The sequence below is a fragment of the Helianthus annuus genome, chromosome 14 (genome assembly GCF_002127325.2).
Source record: "Helianthus annuus cultivar XRQ/B chromosome 14, HanXRQr2.0-SUNRISE, whole genome shotgun sequence".
Classification (NCBI taxonomy): domain Eukaryota; kingdom Viridiplantae; phylum Streptophyta; class Magnoliopsida; order Asterales; family Asteraceae; genus Helianthus; species Helianthus annuus.
This window is the reverse complement of record NC_035446.2, coordinates 22,879,347-22,901,678: the sequence shown is the minus strand read 5'-3', so window position 1 is coordinate 22,901,678 and position 22,332 is coordinate 22,879,347. Positions and strand designations below refer to the sequence as shown.

The 22,332-nt window shown below is 37.5% G+C and overlaps 1 protein-coding gene and 2 non-coding genes across 3 annotated transcripts; 1 reads left to right on the top strand and 2 right to left on the bottom strand.

Moving 5' to 3' along the window:
* Positions 1-10,815: 10,815 nt before the first annotated feature.
* On the bottom strand, positions 10,816-10,890 carry LOC118487057. The gene has a single exon (XR_004880224.1). It is a non-coding gene; the product is annotated as a small nucleolar RNA Z105 (small nucleolar RNA).
* Positions 10,891-10,932: 42 nt separating this feature from the next.
* On the bottom strand, positions 10,933-11,040 carry LOC118487065. Its single transcript, XR_004880231.1, has one exon. It is a non-coding gene; the product is annotated as a small nucleolar RNA Z161/Z228 (small nucleolar RNA).
* A 5,848-nt stretch (positions 11,041-16,888) lies between these two features.
* On the top strand, positions 16,889-17,275 carry LOC110906523. Its single transcript, XM_022151644.1, has one exon. It carries the CDS (start codon positions 16,889-16,891, stop codon positions 17,273-17,275), a length of 387 nt encoding a protein of 128 aa, XP_022007336.1.
* The last annotated feature ends 5,057 nt before the right edge of the window (positions 17,276-22,332 follow it).

Genomic DNA, 22,332 nt, shown 5'->3' with positions numbered 1-22,332 from the left:
AAAGTTAAGAAAGCGTCATAACAAATACAAGCATTTGTTAATATAACACAAGCGCGGGATAGACCTGTTAAAAGACTAACGAGACTAAGTGGTCAAGTGACAACTCAGTCAATAAAGATAAAGGGTTATAAGCTGTAAGTAACGGCCCGCGAGGCCTTACACATGAAAGACGTACGCGTCAGTATACATGAAAACTTTTGACCAAAGGAAACGGGAGCCTTGAAAACAAAACTAGGTTCGTTTGATTAAACTAATGAACTACGTAAATAAGGTTTCGGGGACGAAACCTCTTTAAGGGGGGTAGACTTGTAACACCCCAAAAATGGGTTTGGTAATCAAACCACGTTAATAGTGATAACGGGTAAAACACCGTTAGTGGTAAAATTAACGTGGTAAATATTAGAATGTAAATAAATAAACCTAATACCGAATAAAAAGAGAATGAAAGGGTTTAATGAGATAACGTTTATAAGAGACCCGAGCTAACGGGACTTAAAAACCAAACGGGTGGTAATCTCCCCGAACCCACTAAGTTAACTAGGAGTAATTAACCTAGTTAATTAAAGGAAAATATTTCTAGAAATAAAGAGGTTAAGGCCTACTTGTAACAAACCAAATCATGAGGGGCTAAAGGTGAGTAATTAGAAAAGTGTTTTAATTAAAACACTTATATAAAAAAAAGAAAATAAAAACACACAGAGGTGTGTTCGATCGACAGGAGGAGCAGGGAGAAAGGGGTGAAACCCTAACTCAACAAAACCTTCAAATTGGAGGATCAAACGAAGGCCAAATTTGGATTGGAATATACATAAACGATCACCAAGTCAAGGGGATCGAAAGGTATGTCGAATTTTTGACATTCATGAAGTTGTGAAAAGTCGATTAACTTTACAAGATGCGATTTAGGTATGAATTGTAGAAGTTATGGCTAGATTAGAGATGTATACTTGCTTAGGAGCAAAACCCTAAGTGAAAATTCTGCATATATTGCTATGATTTGAATACTTAGATGAATTACCACACTTAGATAAGTGGGTTTTAATGTTATGATGAAACTGATGGTTTAACTAGGTTTAGAATCATCATGCATGATGATGTTAAGAAGGTGTTTGATTAAATCATGAATTTCGGTACATGATCATAAATGACTTGAAATGGGTTTTGAATGTTAAGATGAAATTTGGTAAATATGTTCATGGAACTAGGTGTATGAAATCATATTGTCTACCAATTGATAAGTAGAACGTGATTACATTAAGTGTTGAGATAAATGCTAGTGATATGATGAAACGGGTTTTACTCGTGTATGAGGAACCCTTAGTTCTTACAAAAATAAATGAATAAACTAGTCAAGATAATTGCTTGAACTAGTTTATTGTGTTGGAAATATAATAAATTTGGTTGGAACTTTGGTTAAAACGGTGGCCAAGAGATAACGCCTACCGGAAAATTGAGAAATGCCTAAAATAGTGGACAAACTTGAATGTGCGTTTTATATACTAATAGGCGTTTGACCTTTTAAAAGTCAAACCCACCATTAATAAGATCGAATGATAATTTTGATGGAAAATATGTAGGGTGGAATAGTCATGATCGACAATGACTAAACTAACCATCTTACGAAATATGATAATAGTTTGGCGCTTAACAAGCTAGGTGGAAGCTTGTGAATGAAGCGGGTCAAACGGAGCAAGAAGGAAAAGAAAAGCATAATTCAGATGCAAGGTAAGTATATCTTACACTAGTCATATATTTAGAATATCCTTTTGTCATGTTAATTACGAAAAAGACAAATACCTAATTGAGATATGGTGTTCCGGCATGTAGTCGTACGGAACAAGATAATCAAATATGATGAGAAACCATAGTGATGATAAAAATGAGTAAATCGGTAATTCGATCATATTATGACGAATGAAACATGTACTTTTAAGGGTTACCATATAAGGTAAATCATAATAACCAATAAGGCTAAAATTGTAATTTGGTCACTCGTTGACAATAACTGTTGGTTTTGAATGATACTTTATTTCGAAAGCCTTGATAAGCCAAAAAGTGTTAAGAAGTGATTTATAATTAAAATGACCGCGCAATGTAAAATGGAGCGGGTCGTGTAGACGAGATGGCAATAAGCTTCGTCTCGCCAATATAATCGGTCAATTAAAACAAATGGGTCAAAAGGGTGAAAATATCACCTTTTGACAATATCGACTAATGGCTTGTCGAGTTGTATGATTTCAGGAATAAATATCATATGGATACTTACATCGCTATTACTTAGCGGGTACTAAGGCAAGGTATCGAAACGGGTCAATATATAGATTGATCCGAGCCAGGTATGTATAATATAGATTAACTACTCAATAGGAATTAGAGGCTCCTTGATAGTTAAATGCAGTCATAAAGACATTTGGTTTCTTTACTAAGCAAACCGAATGATTCATATGATGATCGTTGTGTTTTGAAAACATAATGACTTTTCGAATCAAATGCATAGTTTAAAACAGGGCTTTTGGGTCGAAAATGTTTTTAAAAGTCCCTTGTATCAATTAAAGGACTAAATGGACCAAAATGCCCTTGTAAGCTAAATCGAGCGAATGACCCATAAGGGTGGTTTGGAAAAGAGTAGTATGCATAATTAAACACTTAGAATGAGTATACAAAAGCGAAAGATGTGAATCCTTAGTCATTGACTCTATAATAGTCTTTGCCGTAAAATAATGATTCGAGGGGTAAAACTCGGAGTTTAGGAATTTCCACACTTAATACAACACAAATATAGTTGTGAAGAAAGATTATTTAACAAGAGATGTGGTAGTATAATGCTTGATGTGAGTGAAAGAGATTCATGTTTAAAATAGGCTTAATTACCCTTAACGGGTCAAAATAAGCATACGAGCGAACACGGGTTTAAATTGTGTAATAAACCTGTGATTAGAACCTAAAATGGTAGATAACCTTAATTTGAGGAAGTGTATGTGATATAATGATCAAACAAATACGTTTGTTTGATAAAATGCATAAACGGGTTAAAATTCGGTAAAAAGGTAATGAGATGAAGGCTTAGAAGTCTCAAAATTTATTATGACGGATGTTGGATTTTAACTCCATTAGATGGAGAATTAAATTACGGACGCGTAGGAAAAAGAATCGGGTAAAACGGATCAATAACGAAGAAGTTATGGTCGTTTCCGTAAAAACTGGATGTGCTGGGAATATGCAGGTCCCAGATGCGAACCTGCTGGAAAATGGTCACCTTCGCGCCACGCGAAGGAGCATGTGGTTCTTCGCGTGGCATGACGGAGTCAGTTTTGAAAAAAGTTGTTTTTTTCAATTATTTTGCCTCGCGAACTCGTTTAAACACGTTCTAAGCTACGTATGACTAATTCAATTCATGTTTTATGAATTGTAGGTATTATATACAATACCGAGGGACGATCAAGCTCAACGAAGAACCGAACACGATCAAGTTCAAGCTTCCGCACATTATTACGTTGTCGTTTCAAACGACGAATTCAATCACATTTTGTTGTGTTGTTTTAATGCTAAGTAAAGTTTAAATAAACCCGTGTTATGATTAGCATGTGTGATCATTAATACACATTTTTAGTTCTTAATTTATAAGAATTACGTTAAATATCGATAAGGGTGTTACAAGCATGAAAGTCAAACAGTGTTTGACTTTCTGCTTTGACCATGAATTGGTCAAGTCAAAGTTCAATTGAACTTTGCAACGTGAGCGTAATCACGCTACTGATTACCACGTCGATTAGTCGAAGTGACGAGTCAAAGTTTCGGTCAAAATACGTATTTATGCGTATTTTGCGACAAATCTATTTTCGGGTATCAAAACACTTTTTTTTGATATCAAACCTGTTTTCTAACTTAGTTAAACATGTTTTAACATGTTTAACCCATCACTTTAGTCTAGTGCTTGTTTAGGGTCGTAAGTCAAGCGGTCTTGACAACCGCTTAGACTTTCGAACCCGACCCATTTGGTCGATCGTTAGGATCCGACAAAGCATATTTTGTGACCATGGTTGTATAGGGAATAACCTTCTGAGGTTATACCTTATGGTCACTTAGTTTAATTAGTTGTATGATAGGTAGTTTATATGCCTTAGGTAAATGACCAAAATGCCCTTTTCATTCATAATTTGATTTTAAGCATATGTAACTTAAATTTTGTCCCTTAAACTGATTATGCAACATATCTGAACATGTTAGGGCATATAATACTTGTCATAGGAATAGTTAGGCGTCTCGAACACGCATTTGCGCGAACGACGCGTTAAAGTAGCGTAGACTACCTTAATGGGTCATAATGGGTCGTAAGCACTTAGGATAGGTTCCGATTTAGGATGTAGGCTTTGTTAACCCATATCACATGAGTCTCAATACTCATTTGGTTTACAAGTCCTCATTCTACCCGATCTTCCGATTTTTATACCGATTATTTATCATAGTGAATCTATACTAGGTGCCACTTGATTCCTTGATTTCCGAGCTTTGTTAGGACACTTAATCAAGGATACTTGCAATCTCAAGTGAGTACATAGTCCCCTCTTTTACATTTTCAAATGTTTCGGGGTGATCCATATGTGTCGATACACTATTTTCATGATTTCAACTATATGATTTCACATGCATAGTACTTATCTTTTGACGAATTGAACTATTGTCCCTAGCTTAAACACTGATTTTCAAAGTTGTTAGACTATTTGTTTGTTCATGTTGTTATTTATACATTCATTAACAATGATCAAGCCGATTGGTAGTACGATATAGCGCTATAAGACTAGACACCCCATTCCTGTTGTATGGAATGTCAGAAACCAAAATTTTAACCAAATAGAATTTGCCTTTGTGGTATTTTTATAGTCTCTAAAGTGTAGTTTGATGCACTAAGGTTTGAATGTATTATCAAATCGCGATATATGGTATATTTCGATATACTACCAACGTGATACTGTTTTGCTAAAGTATAGTTTGATATGCTATTGTTTACTAAAGATTTAGGTATATTTCGATATACTACCAACGTGATACTGTTTTACTAAAGTATAGTTTGATATACTACCGACCTTGTTATTCCATAAACCAAAGTATAATTTAATATACTACCAAAGCATAGTTGATATGCTATTTTCAAATCAAAGCATAGTTTAATATGCTACTTTCAAAACCAAAGTATAATTTGATATACCACCGATGTTTTCATTTCTTAAACCAAAGTATACTTGTTATATACTACCAAATCTATTATTTTAGAAACTAAAGTATATATTGATATCCTATCTGTTTAACTATTTCATAACTAAAGTATATTTAGATATACTACTTATCCGCTTATCTCAAAACCAAAGTATATTTTTGTATATACTACAAACCTTTTACCATAACGACGCATTTTAGAAACAAAACTTTTACAAATATTCATGGCTATTTTGGAAAACATAAAAGCTTTTCTTGTGTTATCCAAAGCCATGAATCTAATTCACAAATCCTATGTTACTCACAGGCATTTATATGCTGACGTTTTATTTTCACATATGTTTCAGGTGCTACTATGTGATGATTGTTGATACATGCTACACATAGGATGGACTCGTGCCTTAGCGACTTTAAAACTTGAAAGACAATTATTTGTATTTATCTATTTTGTTACAAAACAATGAGTTCATTAATGGAATAAAACAAATCTTTAATCACCATGTGTTGTGAAACAATGATTCTGTTACGACACTCCCCGACGTTTCCACCACGATTTGTTGTTTTACGCGGTTGGGGTGTGACACAGGTCACTTGAGACGGTGGGGTGATTGTGGAGGATGATGGTGGTTGTTAATTTAGGGTTGGGTGGTTGATGGTGGTGGTTGATTTAGGGATGGGTGATTGATGGTGGAGGCGGGTGTGGGTTTGAAATACTCTCTTACCTCTGTAATTATACCAGATGAGTTAATAGTCCAGGCGAGGATCCAGAATGAGGAACAAAGTTGAAATAGTTGGTGTCTTCGTTGTCGGTTCCAGTGAGCAATCGGAGGGAGAGTTTTGGGACAATTGGTTGAAAACAGGACTGGGGGAGTTTGTTTGTGGGGGTAGATGGTGGTGGTTGAAGGGGGAGATGGTGGGGTGTGGAGTGGGGAAGATGTAGTGGGTAGGGTGGGTGGTGGGTGGTCTTAGACCAGATAAATAGTAAAATATTAACTATATTTCTTTTAACTCTTTAGTTATTAGTTTGACAGTAAGGGTATTTTTGTTATTTCACACGCACCTAACACGAAAAACTAATTCCCATCCACGGCAAGGACTATCCGGGAACGAAATTCAAAAACTTAGAGACTATATGTGTAATTTTAGAAAGTTAGGGACTAAAGGTGAAAAACAAGCAAAACCACAGAGACTATCTGGGCATTTTTCTCTTTTTTTTTTGAAACGAGAACTTCATTAGAAAAAAACCAACCCGAAACCAGGCGGCCACCGACCCACAACACAAACGACTCTACATAATTACAAATTTACGCCAATTTTTTCCCAAGATAAACTTTTGAATTTCGATCTATTTCTAATACCCAACGGACTTCACTTCGCTAATAACTCTTTCGATTCTGAGGGGAACCGAATTGAACTTCGCTTCGTTCCTAGCCTTCCACAAGCTCCAACAAGCTATTATGATCAGCCCTTGCAATGTAGACTTCTCTGGTTCTTTTAACCCACAATGTAAGCGTATGTTCATAAGGTCTTCGAAGGAGAAAGCAAATATACACGGGATACGACACCAACTGTTGATCGCATTCCATACCGTATTTGCAGCAAAACATTGAATGAAGAGTTGATCTACAGCGTCCTCACCTTCATTGCAGAAGCCGCACAACGTCTCCTGAACAATAACATTTCTTTTGCTTAAAGCCTCCACCGTTGGAATTCTGTTCATACCGGCCCGCCACGCAAAGATGTTACACTTAGCAGGGATCCAATTACACCATTTGTAACTCGAGACGGACGAATAAACCCGGCTTTTCATAATAGTTTTTTTTTTACATTTCCGACACTGAACTCCCCTGGTCCGTCCCCAAACCAACCCCATTTGTCCTTTGATTCTGTCAATTTGACCTGGCTCAACAAGCTAATAAGCGGATTCACATCTTCTAGCTCCGGCCCAGCTTGCAACGATCTTTTCCACCTCCAATTGAACTCCAACTGACTTAAACCATTGACCAGCCGATCACTTATCATGCACCTTCTATTACTCTCAACCAAGAATAGTCTGGGAAATAAATTTTTCAGCGGCTCACATGACACCCAAGGGTCTAACCAAAAGGAGATGGTGTCACCTCTTCCTGGGATAGCTTTGAAGTAACTCCTCAGCGGAGTATTCTCCACCATGGTTCTAGCCACCACCTTAACAATATTATTCCATGTTCCTCCTAATACTTTTCTGGGCGGAAGAAAATCCCAATTTCGAGCACTACTGTGGAGCGCAAAAATAATCCTGCGCCACAGATTATTATCCTCCTCCTTAAATCTCCAACACCATTTGGTTAAAAGGGCCACATTCACATCTCTAAGCTTGCTGATTTTAGGAATCGAAACATTGTCCCAAGCCACCCAATGAATTTTTTCCCCTTCATTAGTACCACCCCAAAGGAACCGTCTGATCATGCCTTCAAGGTCTTGAATCACTTTACAAGGCGCTTTATAAAGAGAAAAAAAATAATTTGGTAGACTTTCCAACACGGACTTGATAAGAACGAGCCTGCCACCAATTGAAGGGGAATCCGCCTTCCACTTCGAGAGCCTAGCTTCAAAAACATCGTACACCGGTTTCCAACTATTGATTTTATTCATGTTGGCACCTACAGTAAGCCCCAAATACTTGAACGGAAGCATATCCGCTTTACACCCGACCCTGGTAGCAAAAAGCTCAACCTCCCACGCTTCAGTTCCAATACCAAAGAGGTTGGACTTGGAGAAGTTAATTTTTAACCCTGAGCACATATAAAAAACTCGAAGTATTCTCACAACATTTATTACATTCTCCGATGACCACTCACCCATAATTATGGCATCGTCTGCATAAAGAAGGTGCGAGAGAATCAGACCGTTGTTCGGGGTGCCAATGCCTTTTAGAATGCCTTTCTCCTTCGCCTTATCCAACATACACGAAAGAGCTTCCATGACAAGTAAAAAGAGAAACAGGGAAATAGGATCACCCTGCCTCATCCCTTTTTCGTATTTGAATTCAAAGGTGGGGGACCTGTTCACCAAAACAGACGATCTCGCCGAACTAAGGATCCCCCAAATCCACCTACACCAAATGTCTGGAAATCCCATCTGTTTCATAATAGCCACAACAAAGAGCCAATTGACGTTGTCATATGCCTTTTCGAAATCTATCTTGAGAAAAAACGCCTTTTTCTTACTCCTCTTTGACCACGTGATAATCTCATTGACAACTAAAGGCCCATCAAGAATGAATTTACCTTTCAGGAAGGCCGACTGAGAGTCCGTCACCACTTTGCCAATTACCAGCCTCAGACGATTAGCTAAGATTTTAGAAATCACCTTACTAACAACCCCACCAAATTAATAGGCCTATAGTTGTTTAAGTCCATCGGGTCCTTAACCTTCGGAACAAGGGTAATAAACGAAGACCCACTCCCCAAGTTAATTCTACCCTCATAAAAAAAAATCTAACAGCCTTTTGAAATCCAACTCAAACTCACTCCAAAAATGTTTAATGAATTTGAAACTAAAACCATCGGGCCCAGGAGCCCGATCGTCGCCGCATCCGAACACAACCTCCTTAATCTCCATACTCGAGAACGGCTCCGCGAGAAGCTCTCGGTCCGAGTCTGATAAGGACTTAAAATTGTTGCAAACCAACACCGGTCTCACCGATTGCTCTTCAACAAACCTTTTTCTGAAAAAATTGAACACCTCCTTCTTGACTCTCGTAGGTTTCTTTACCCAAACCCCATCAATATTTAGACCCGGTATATTATTGCTGGCCTTTCTCTTATTAATGACTCCGTGGAAAAATTTCGAATTCTCATCACCATCAATGGCCCACTTAATTCTCGATCTTTGTCTTAAATCAAGGATTTTATTATCATTCAGCTCTCTAAGAACTCTATTACATTCCGCGAACGTTCATTCCTCCTCTTCCGATAAATTCCTTGATTCCATTAAAACCTCCAGGTTTTCTAAGTCATTCCTCGCCGATCTTTCTAACTCTCCTTTTAATAGAAACATAAACAAGCAAAAAGAATTTTCACAGTAAAGGTATTTCATTTTTTTAGTCACATGTTTTGGCTCAAATTTAAGCACGTTAGTTGTATTTGACTGCAAGAACAATGGTGTTGGTTGTATTCATCTGAAGTTAACAGGAGTTTTGATTTAGGTTCTTTTAATAAACCTCTCGACCAACAACATTTTGTATCACTTTTGTTAGGTTATACAAGTACAACTAGAAGACTAGACACGAAAATAGATTTTTTGTCCAAACACTATTATAAATTACTTCCTTTACCAAGCTTTAAACCTAAGAGCATTCACATCCAAGGAATTAAATTATGTGTGTGTTGTTTTTAAAATATAAAGAGTATAAAAAGTGGTTGTGAGTGAAGGAGAGAGAAAATGTTACTGTTCATCTGTATATTTGGGGAGACACTGTTCACCCCCTATAATTTTTTAATATGTTTTGAAAATAGTTGTGAGTGAATGAGAGAGAAAAGGTAATGATAAAGGTATAAAAAAATATTATTTAATTGAAAATGAGAGAGAAAATGTAGTGTTTTTTAGTGTAACTTAGGGTGAGAATATAATGGATTGGATGTGAATGCTCTAAAACCTCCTATTTAAAAGCATGTAATCATCAATTGGATTGTTAATACAATTGCCATCATATTTTTCATTTTTTCTGCTGTCCGTCCTGTGATAGATTGTTTGTATTCACTTCTTCAAATATTAATCATATAACCATATGAATTAGTTAATTTATAACAGAACTGAGGAAAAGTGAAACAACGTTAACTGCGTTAAGTGATATCTAAAAGAGTTAAATGCCATTTCAGTACCTGTGATTTGGGCCATTTAGCCAATTTAGTCCAAATGTTTCATTTTTCGCTCATAGGTCCAAAAATGTTTTACTGTTGCCATTTTAGTCACTTCATGCATTTTTCATCCATTTTTCTCTTAACGAAAAGGACAATCCGTAAGTTTTTAGATGACCGAATTGTCCTAGTTAAAAGGAGATATAAAATGACCGAATTGTCTCTCATGTTAACCAAAAAAAGATAAAATTAACCCAGACTAGACTATGTAAAATCTTTTTGGACTCATAGAGAAAAAAAAACCTTTGCAATAAACTCATAAAATGGCCGAATCACACAGAATAAAATAACTTTTAACTCTTATCTAAAAAGTAGATTGAGAATGAGTCACATAGAGGAGAAAAAACGAATACATCTATGTGGCAAGAATTCTTTCAAACTACTGGCCATAAAGTTTAACGCCAACATCTAATATGAGCAAAAATTGAGTGTACCACTTCATGACTTGTAGACAAACTAGATAAACAATCCATCTAAATAATCACAAAGGGGCTAATTTGATTTTGGGTGCTGGATTCAACACCAATGGCATTGATATTAAAGCCAAAGAGTCAAACTTCAGACCCGTACAATTATCAAAAAAAAAAAAAAAAAAAAAAAACTAACCACAAAACATATATACATCCACCAAATAAATCAAAACAAACAAATAACCAAAACTAAAAAAAGTCATATTTAAACTTTCAAAAAACTAGAACATTCAGAATGAGTAGGAGGTTATCAATTCCGTTCATAAATTAAATCGGAACAACTAAAACAATCCTCATTATGTTCAACTAAACAATCATTTTTATTAAAAAATAATCAATTTATGAAAAACCATCAGAAAAATATGGATCAATACATCAGTTTATCACGGCCCGACAAACAGGCGTGAGATCAGACGACCGTCGTGAGAATTAAATCCAAAATCATCATATGGTTTTTAATGATTCGAACTAAAAACAAACAAATGTAAAATTCGTCGTACCTGATATATGTGAGAACCTGTGGTGTGTTTGTAGGGTGAAGAAGAAGATGTTTTATAAAGGGAACAAAGGTGTGTTGATTAGGGTTTCGTTGAACAGGCCCATTAAGTAAAAAGCCCGTAAACTATTTGTTATGTTAGGCCCGAATACTACACTATCAACTATCAAGTAGCCAAGAAGAGTTTGGGCTGAAAAAACAAAGCAGACTACAGACCACCCTTTAAATTAGAGATGCACAAGAAACCTCAAAACCAGCAGTTCCGTACCTGATCCTAGTCAAAAAGTCAAAAATGCCCTTTTGACGTAAAACCAAATAGTATCATAAAATATAAATAAGCTTGACAGACTAGTCATGAACCCACTTGACCATCCGAACCTGCTTTTACGCACATGGTTGTACGGACATACACCGTATAAACTAGTCGTAACGGGTCAAATGGTTTCAAAACCATTTTAAATCAGAATGTTTGGTTAAATGATTTGTATCCAACGAGGCCTTGCACTCGGACGGGTATAAACCACATTCCATCCTGTCGATGCTTAATCTAGCGGAACTGAATGAAATTCTAAAGTTAACGAGTCAAGTCAAATGACTTACCAATGACCCGTAAACATTCTAACGTATAATAATTGTGTTGATTTCAGACTATAGAACCCTCCAGATAATTGTCCCTAAGATTACTAAACTTTGATTATGACTTTGCTACGAGAACCAAATACTCTGTTTTAAGACAGCTAGCGAAGATAAATACTTTTAGCATATTTTGCTTTAAAAAGTTGGGATATGGTATTAGCCACTTGAAGCGGGTATTATATAAATGGGCAAATGCTTTCATAAATATAAGAATGCGGTTCAATCTATATTGCTTAATTAACATTAAACACTTGGGTGTTAATGGTATCATGTCCAAGCGTCTCGACTCATTAAATAGAAATGGCCATATAAAATATTAAAGATGGTGTGTACATTGACCAAGTACCGGCATAAATTTATGGTGCCCGATTGTATTGACAAGCATGTAAAACTGGTGACAAGAAATACTAAAATGATTACTTACGGGTTTTCATAATATATATCAAATGAAATTTCTAAATGATTTTCAAAAGGAGTCGGTTAATTGTATTTACCAGTGAAAACTAATGTATTTTCAAAAGATTGATCACATGTAGCGAACTTCAATAGTATGCTGGATACGGTTCAGCCAAGAAAAGCTTTGGAATTTGACGTGAGGTGAGGGTGTATGATTTTTAATATATTTTTAAGCACTTTTCACTCATTTATCAAGCTTAAAATTTATTAAAAACAAGATAACACCATCACTCTCTACAACATGCTAGGGCAAGTGCACTCATCGTTGGTGTAGTATAGTGATGGTAAGATACCGTGGTCGTCCAAGGACACAAGAGCTTTTAATACCGGAATATCGTCAATGTCTAATCTAACCAAATTTTGAGAAAAGATTTTTGATAGTTAACATAAAGAAAGAAACTAAAATAATAAAGAATACAAATAGACAAGATAGAATCACTTGATTCTGACTTATCTTTTACGTATCCTTTGATGATATCTGTACTTTAGGTAGTTTAAGAGATTATCTTGGTTATAGTGGCATGTCCCTCTTTTGGAGGCAACGTTACCCTCGACCATATTGGTCTAAGTCAGCAGCGATACAGTCCCGCAAGGCCGGAATATTGAAAGATAATTAAGTAAGTTATTAATGCAAAATGTGGCATGTCCTTCTTTTGGGGGCAACGGTATCCTCGACCATATTGGTCTGAGTAAGCAGGGATACAGTCCCGCAAGGCCGGTTTAAAGTTTTAATAGTAGTTTATTTATAAGAGATTTAAGTCGTTCTTACTTCCCCCGATTTGATGTTATCTGCCTCAAAGGAAGTCCTAATAAGCTTGAATCAATTCCTCGCAGGATCTATACATTGAACGAGGAAAGAACTTTACCCAAACCACCCTTCTAACCCCTTTCCAGGCAGTTAAAACGCTTTATATAGACCGTAAAGACACGAATGAGTAAATCAACAAAACATGAATAAATGATATAATAAAGTTCTCTTTCAATATAAAAACTAGTTATTAAAGTCATTAATACAAAGCCAATTAAAAAGTTAATCAAAGCTTGGAATTCAAAAGTAATAGATAAATGACTTGTCTTCACCGAGTGATGTAAGAGATTAGCCAAGCATGGCCATAGTTTGACAAAGGCTCTTACGATCGATCTTGGATCCCGAGACTACTATACACTCTAAACTCTATCGGTTGTGATGGATGGTGGTGTTGGAGTAGTGAGAAGAGGCTGCTAAAGGATGGCAGAAGTGGGAGAAGTTGTTTGCTAAGGGATCGATTGCAATTGAACCAAGCACCCCTATTTATAGTTGGAAACAAACGGTTTACACGGCCCCGTGCCCAGAGGGCACGACCCCGTGCCTCCTTCTTCTCTGTCTTCATTTAATGAGCTGTGTTAGTCCATATGCTCACACAGCCCCGTATATCAATGGCACCTCCCCGTGACCCTTGTACTTGCTATACTATCCAAGATTCTACAAATTTGGGAGTTGACCATGGCCCGTGTCGATGGGACACGACCCCGTGTCTCTTGTCTGCTTCTGTTTGTCATTTTCTTTCTAGAATCTTGAGTGGGCCATGGCCCCATACCTTGGTGGCACGACACCGTGCTTATCTTCTGATTTGTTGTTTTTGGTCTTAGGGTGAAGCTCAGAGGGTTGGTATGATGTATCAACTTCTCTTCTTCTGTATTCATGTTGGTTTTTGCCGTTAATTTGTTCCTTTTGTACATTAAGCTCTTTTAATCCAGAAAATCAAAAGTATACAAAGAAACATACTTTTTCCAACATTAGTACTAAAAATGGTTAGTTTTATACCTTATTTGATATAATTTATATGTTGCATTTGGTGCATATCAGAATTTGCGACTCCATGGCTTAAGACCTATGATGTCCAAAGTCAATTTTATTTTATCCTACCTTGTGAGACTTCTTTTAATATTGTTTTGTCTCGACTATGTTCGAACAACTCTTCTTCAATCTTGGTCTTCTATACGAACATGGGTTTAACTACCTACCTTTATCTTCCACTTGATAATCATCCCATTAACATTGTTTCTTGGTTGAACGGTGCCAATTCCTTGAACAACTTCCCATTTATCCCGACTCTGCAGATACGAACTCATACAAGTTGACCACATGTTGTAGTTCAAATTGTTCAGCTTCTTCACACCACCAATGACTTGGAAATCGACCATGATCTCTTCGTGCGATTGATCTCTTTGTAGGCAAATTTGTTTGTAGTCATGCGACAAGTTGAAGATCACACCACGTGTTGAGCATTCTCTATTGGGCTTGATTTCTTCTGGTTTTGATCCTCGGCTCGTTCCACGGATTTGATCTTTAGCTTGCCACATGCCTACACACAAATTTGCCTCTTTTGTTAGTTTCTCTGGTCCACACAAGATCTTTCGACTTGATCACAAACACAAACGTGATCCAACTTCTTTGGTGGATACGATCGTCTACATCAGTCTCAGACTTCAGACTTCGATCCCAGATATGAGTTTCACCAAGCTCTAATACCACTTGTAACGTTTTAACAAATGAATCTGATGAACAAAAGAAATGCCCATGAACACGAGATTTTTCTCAAACACATGAGCAACTTTTTTCTTTATTTAACTTTCAACAAACGAATACAAGAAAAAGGACTTAGAAGAAAAAAAACTTAAATAAGACCAATTTAGACGAGGGTTTATATAACACCCTTTACGGGCAAACTTATTCAAATACAAATGCTTACAATTCAAAATTTAAAAACTAAAGGATAAACCAACTCTATTCTATTATAACTTGGACTTAGTAGTCACTCACGTCCACTTGGTCACACCCACTAAGCTGCGGCTTGGATGTGGTCTTCTCCTCAACTTCAGGTTAACTTCAAGTGTTGACTCGCGATATACCTTGTGTCTCCAACTGAACCCCGGCCACGACTAATCACCTCTCAAGTAGCGACTCAACTCATTTCTTCCAATGTTGACTTCATACTGTCATAATGGTTTGTCTAAAATGTTATCATACTCCGAATGAGTTGCTAACATATAGGGCTGGCCCGGAGAATTCAGGTGCCCTGTCCGAGCTCGAAAATATATGCCCCTTCGGTCTTAACACGTGTTAAGTAACACGACTATTAGTAAATTTATTCACTCTTAAATTAACATGACGATTAGCAAAAATGCAAAACCCTCAATTTCTAACAAAGTTTCTGACAAATTAACGGCTAAATAATCTACAATACATATTAAAGCCTAAAATCAAACAATGCTTACATACTGAACATCAAATTAAATAAAGTCATAAATTAATAAAGTACTATTATCATTATCAGTTGTTAAAAGGAAATAAACAAACTGAGGATGCTTGTTTATGCAAGCTTTTAAAATAAAAAAGTAGTACTAGTAGGTAAGCTTAACTCATTGCCGGAAGAAAAGAAAGGAAAAATAAAAAGAAACAGATTTGCTGGGAGTCGAACCAGAGAAATCTTCGATTTTTAGCGCGCAAACTAACTTACAACAAACCATTAACCACTAGGCCAGTTCCTCACTATTAGTTTTTGTTCCTTTTAATTTTTATTTATGGATGCACTTAGTATTTTTTATATGCGTTATAGAAAAAATGTGCCCTTCGGAATCACGGGCCCTGGCCGGTGGTCCTCCCCGCCCACCCTCAGGGCCGCCCCTGCTAACATATGGTAGAGTACTATGGCTAGGTTGTTGTCATCTGAAGTTGTTATAGTACTCAATCTTACCGCCTGGTAGGCTCATGATCCGGATGTTTTAAAATTTCTTACTCCAATGTAGGAGTGTGCATCGTTCGGTTCGGTTATTAGCCTTAACATAAACCAAAACTGAAGTAATCAGTTAATCTATTTTATCAACCATTTGGTTTTTGGTTAATCGGTTCGGTTTATATGGTTCGTTTGTCGGTTTTAAGTGCAGTTCGGTTGATTTCGATTAATAACCAAACCTAACTTGTGCTAAACTTTTTACTTATAAGTATATGGAATGGATGTATAAATACATATAATGGTAGTATAAATACATAAAAATTGAGGTATAAATACATGATTCAGATGTTTACATATATGAAATGGAGAAAACATAAAATACATGAAGTGAAGGTATAAAAGCTAAAAATATAAGAAAATATGAATAATTCGGTTCGGTTAATTTCGGTTAACCGAGGGTACAAAAATAAACCGATAACCAATCTTCAGTTCGGTTAATTTCGGTTCAGTTTCATCGGTTTTTAGTTCGGTTTCAATTAATGATTTGGTTATTATTCACCGGAGTCCATTGTATCATTCTAGTTTACTTTCCCTAATGTTATAAGCAATTATTTAAAAATATAATTTTTGCTAACTTAAGCTGTTACACCTTTCATTTAAACTTACAAATTAAAAATATTTATTCATGTGTATATAATAAGTATATTATAATAAGTATATTAAATGAAATATTCTAATATATTTTTAGCGGACGTTAGTGACTGAAAATTCGTCTACTTTACTCGTACCCATTAAAAAACATCCGGAATCAATACCTCACTTTTTTCACTCTTTTTGTGAATTCATCTCGAATTTGATTCTTCTTTTTAATAATTAAACATTCAAAAAAGTTTGGTTTTCACTAGAATCCAGATCCCTACAACCACATATATATACGTTTATATCTCCAAACAACTCACACACACACCACACCACACCAAAAAAACACACAAACACACAATGGGTTGGTTCATAAGAGACTCAAGATCAGGGTTAAGTTGGGCTGACCAGACCCTCGGTTCGATATCCGCACCACCCATGCGGCTGCTAGCCTTTTTGGGTCTGGCCATACTCTTGATGTCCATGTCTACTTACACCGAGTTCAAGGTTCATATCGAAAGGGAGAAGATGGCTCTCAAGTTATTCTTTTACTTGTTGCCACTTGCTTTGTTTCTTGTAACCTATGTTACCATGAGGTACCGGTTGCCATACGTGGTTCGAGCCGCGGGCATGCCCAAGGAGTCTGGAAAGCAAGATGGATGCTCGCCATGGGGCGTGGCGTTCATGGTTGTCTTGGTTTTGGTTTTGGTCAAGTATCATTCCGCGGTTCAGTCGGGTTGGTTTTGAAACTTATGGTAGGATCATGGTTGGTGTTTTTGTAACATGTGTTATTGATTTGTAATAGTTGGAAATTTTATAGAGATATTAGATTAATTTTTGCTGGTTATTTAAAATATGTTTGGTATTTGTTTTATTTTTGATGTTTGATTATGTTTGTAAATGGTACCGAAACTAAATTTAAAACAGTGATAAAGAGTATGTATTGATGTAGTAATTTTCTTCATGAAGCCTAACTTTCAATTTTTTATTTCGAAGATTTTTTTAGAGAAAACAATTTACATTTAAAACCGATTATTAAGTAACTGTCTGGCCGAAGCGATCAATCGATCATTCATGGTTAACATCGGTTTATTATAATGTGTTTACGTTTTTTTTTTTTTTTTTGAATGGTGAACAGAATCAATCCCGAGCACTCTCAGGGCACCCACTGGACTAAACGGAGTACTCCGAGAGTAACTCGAGTCCACCACCAATTGTGGGGAAAACTCGGTAACCCACCCGCCCGTAGGCACGACAGTGAAATTACCGGTAAAACCCATTTGGCTCAAGTATCGAACCCATGTTTCCCTGGGTCTCCTATCACTGCCCACCAGCGCATCACCCTGCACCAAATGGAAGTTGAACTTTCATCTCCCGAGAGAAATTCAAATTTTCCACCACTTGATCTAGAGATCATTGGCAAATTTGTTTACGTTTTATATGAACAAAAACCAATATTGGTTGTCTTGATGATTATGATGCATTAAAAGTTTTTGAAACAATCAAGTAAAAAGCTAGAATAAAAGTGATCGGTTGATTCCCTATCAGATGGAGATCAACTATTAGACTAAGCGGTATGGAGAGTCTCATCCCTAAGGGGATGGGTCGTCACGTCGGCGCCACGTAGGAGTGGTTTGAAGGGGATGGACCTAGGGGGGTGGGGGATGAACCCCTTTATGTATATATATGTATGTATGTATAGGTATATGTGAGAGTCAAGAGGAGAAAGGAGGCCCGTCACAATCGTCTGTGGGGAGCCGAACTCGCCGGAACGGGAAGGGGGGGCGGTGTGGGGGACCGGCGTCGGGCCTAAGCCGGCCCCCATACCGCTTCGTCTTATACACACACCTATAAATAAAACCGTAAGACTTTATAAAATTAGGGATTAAAGAGAGCTTGACATGGGCGATATGGCGCAACAAGTTTCGATTTGACGCAACATTTGGTGCACAACAAATCTTATGCTAGAGATGCATAATGCTAAACGTACTAGATTTGTAGGCGAAAAAATAGGATCGGCGATTCTGGGCGAATAGGGTTTTAGTTTCATCATGACGGCAAGAGGAAAATACAAGGTAGATCAATGGTATGATGTGCCGATCAACACAAGGAATATGCATCAAGAACATCCAAGGAACAAAGATAACGATTCGATCATGAAGTTCTTCGTCTCCAACCTGCCGCCTCGATGCTCTTCTACTGATTTGGTCAATGTTCTCAAGAATTATGGTGAGGTCCACGGTACGTACATTGCTAGGAAGTTTGATAAACTGGGTAAGCGATTTGGTTTTGTTTCATACAAGAAGGATAGGAATATGGGGGATTTGGAAGATCGTCTTAAGGACGTGTGGATAGGAACCTATAAGCTTTACATAGTTCTGGCTAGGTTTGTTGATGGGGTCGATTTGAAACGAAAAGAAGACAAGACCTGGAAGCCGGTTACTAATAATGGGGTTGACGAGGTTTCCATGCACGTCGAGAAGGAAACGGAAAAGGTGGATGTCCAGCCCGGATCATCTGTTGATGCGGGGAGGACGTTCAGAGACACTTTGCTGAACAAGGATCCTAATGTGGGATCGATTGATGTTATTGTGGATGATAAAACCGTGGCATTTGAGCAATGGTTTGATAGGGGATTGATTGGTCGGGTCAATACACTGCATGATTTCACGGGTTTGAAGGTTTGGCTCAAGAATGTAGTTCAGCTTCATTGTATTATTAAGTGTGGGGGGGGGGCTTCCATGTAATGATGGTGTTTGACAGTATAGAGGATGCGCAGAAATTTTTGGGTGATGAAGAAGTTTGGAAAGAGACGTTCAAATCGGTGAATGTTTGGAAGGGGCAGGAACTAGAGGGTGAAAGAATTGCATGGCTTAAGTATCATGGTGTTCCTTTGAATATCGCTACTTCAGAGGTTTTTGATACAATTGGCTCGAAGTTTGGTTCTGTGATTCAAACGGCGCAATTTCTAGAGAACGGAGATGATTTTCGTATGCTTGTAGCGGAGTACTATGTAACCGTTCAGATAGAATTCAGAAGATTGTGTCATTAAAGTGGAAAGGTAAATCGTTTTCTGTGTTGGTGGAGGAGGAACTCGGCGAATGGATACCGGATTGTATTTGTGACATTGAAGAATTGGATATATGTGATGAGGGGATACATGTTGGTAGTTTTGACAACTCCAGTAATAGTTACGAGCCTAGTGGTGGAGATGCTGGAAAGGAACTGATGAATAATATTAGTGGATCATTGATTAATGAAGGTGTTGGTTTGAAGGTAACACAGGATGCTTCTCATCAGTTTGTGGAAGGTACTTATGAGAGCCATACAAGAAAAAAGAGAGGTGGTTTTGATAGGAAGAAGGCGGATAGAAGCAAGTCTAACTCGCCGTCGGGTATTGAAAGACCAAAAAAGAGGATTAGGGAGGATAATGATAGCGACCCGTACGATATTGATCGATTCATTTTTAACGTGGGAGAGTCGAGTCATAATGGTCATGGAAACAACATTTCGGATGGGACGCAAGATACGTTTTTGACACCAGATTTAAATGGTGAGGTTCATGCTGTCCAAGAATCAGCTGAGAGGCAAGGTAATGTTCTAGCTGGCGCAGAAGAAAAGGAGGCGGGCCTTCCTACTGATGTTGAATTGGATGGTACCTTGGAAATGGCTAATGTAGTAGGTGTTATGAACCTAGGAGCATATGAAGGAGTCTTGGAGAAGATCATTAATGAAGAACGTTTACAAGTCGTTGATAGATGAATGTGTTGTCCGTTAACATTCGTGGGTTGTGTGGTCAAGAGAAAGGTTCATGGATTCGGGGTTTAAAAGTTAGTAATGAAGTCGATTTTATTATGTTACAAGAGACGCAATTTGGTTCGTTAGATGGGTTTAATGTTGGGGCTTTTTGGGGAAATGGTTTATTCGAGTTTGATTGGGTTGGGTCCACGGGGCGTTCGGGAGGCATTCTATCTATATGGGATTCGAAAAAGTTTGTGATGAATTCGGTAGAGAAACATAGATACTTTCTTAGTATTTGCGGGACTGTGAAAGAAACTAGGAAAGAGTTGGTTTTCATTAATGTATATGCCCCTCATAAGATAGTTGATAAGCGGATTCTTTGGCGCGAGTTAGAGCGGCGAATAATGGCGGACCAAAGATATTGGATTATCAGTGGAGACTTCAATTGTGTTAGAGACCGAACAGAGAGGAGGAATTCCAAGTTTTATGCGTCGGTTAGTAATGAGTTTAACGAGTTCATTGATAAAGTGGGTTTGCATGAGTTTCATCTTAAAGGCAGGAAGTTCACGTTTATTTCCGGAAAGAAATGTATTCGGATCGATCGTATTTTCGTTTCGTGGAATGGTTTTAATGATTGGTCTAATGCGGAGTATCGGCTCTTGGTAGAGATAAATCGGACCATAGTCCTATTATCTTAAAGGTGGTTGCGCGCAATTATGGCGCAAAACCTTTTAGATTTTTTAACTCTTGGCTATCTAGGGCCGATTTGGAGGAGGTTGTGGTCAATGCCGCTAAAGATGATACAGGTAATGGTCCGCCGGATTTGATGTTAATGTACAAGTTTAAGAAGATACACCAAGCCACTGTTGAATGGAGAAAGAAGGTTATAATCGTCGATTCAGAGGAGGAGTTAAATCTTAAACAGGATTTATTGGAGTTGGATGCTTTGGTCGAGGAGAGAGATTTAACGGAAGCCGAACTTTGGGTTTATGAAGAAGCGTCTAAGAAAGTTCAAGAGTTGGAAATGGGTAAGGCGAAAGATGTACGTCAAAAAGCGCGAGTTCGATGGGCCAAAGATGGTGATGAGAATACGGCTTTTTTTCATGGTGTGGTTAATAAACGGAAAGCTTGTAACAACATACCAGGTCTGACGGTTAATGGTTCGTGGATTTTTAAGCCTTCAGAAGTGAAAAAAGAGGTGTTTTGTTTTTTTAAGGCGCGTTTTGTCGAAGAGTTGGTTTACCGCCCGGATTTGAACTGTTATGGTATTCGAGAACTTGCAGAAGTGGATGCCAATGAACTTATGAAACCGTTTCACGAGAAAGAAATCAAAGATGCCGTTTTTTATTGTGGTAGTGATAAAGCCTCGGTCCGGATGGTTTCAATTTCCGCTTCATCAAGCTTTTCTGGAGTTTGTTTGTTGAAGATTTCGTTACTGTCATGCAGTATTTTATGTGTCATGGATCTACCAGCAGAGGAGCTAGTTCTTCATTTGTGACGCTAATTCCTAAGGTGAATGATCCGGTCAATCTGGGTGAGTATCGACCGATTACTTTGATTGGAGTTATTAGTAAGGTGATCTCTAAGATTCTCGCTAACCGGCTCAAAGAAGTGATGGGGAAGCTTACATACGAAACGCAATCCGCGTTTCTATCAGGGAGGTATATTCTTGATGGTCCCTTGATTATTAGTGAGATTGCGTCATGGGCAAAAAGGCTTGGTAAAGAGTTACTTTTCTTTAAAATTGATTTTGAGAAAGCCTATGATAATGTTAATTGGGAGTTTTTATTATCAATTATGCGACAAATGAAATTTCCCGAGGTGTGGTGTAGGTGGATTAAAGGTATTTTAGTATCGGCTCGTTCGTCTATTTTAGTAAGTGGATCACCTACATTTGAATTTAATTGTGAAAAAGGCATACGACAAGGGGACCTAATTTCCCCGTTTCTTTTTATCATTATGATGGAGGCTTTATCATGTATGATTCGCAAAGCTTGTGATAGTGGGGCGTTTGATGGGGTTCGGTTACCAAATGGTGGTCCTGTGGTTTCTCATCTTTTATA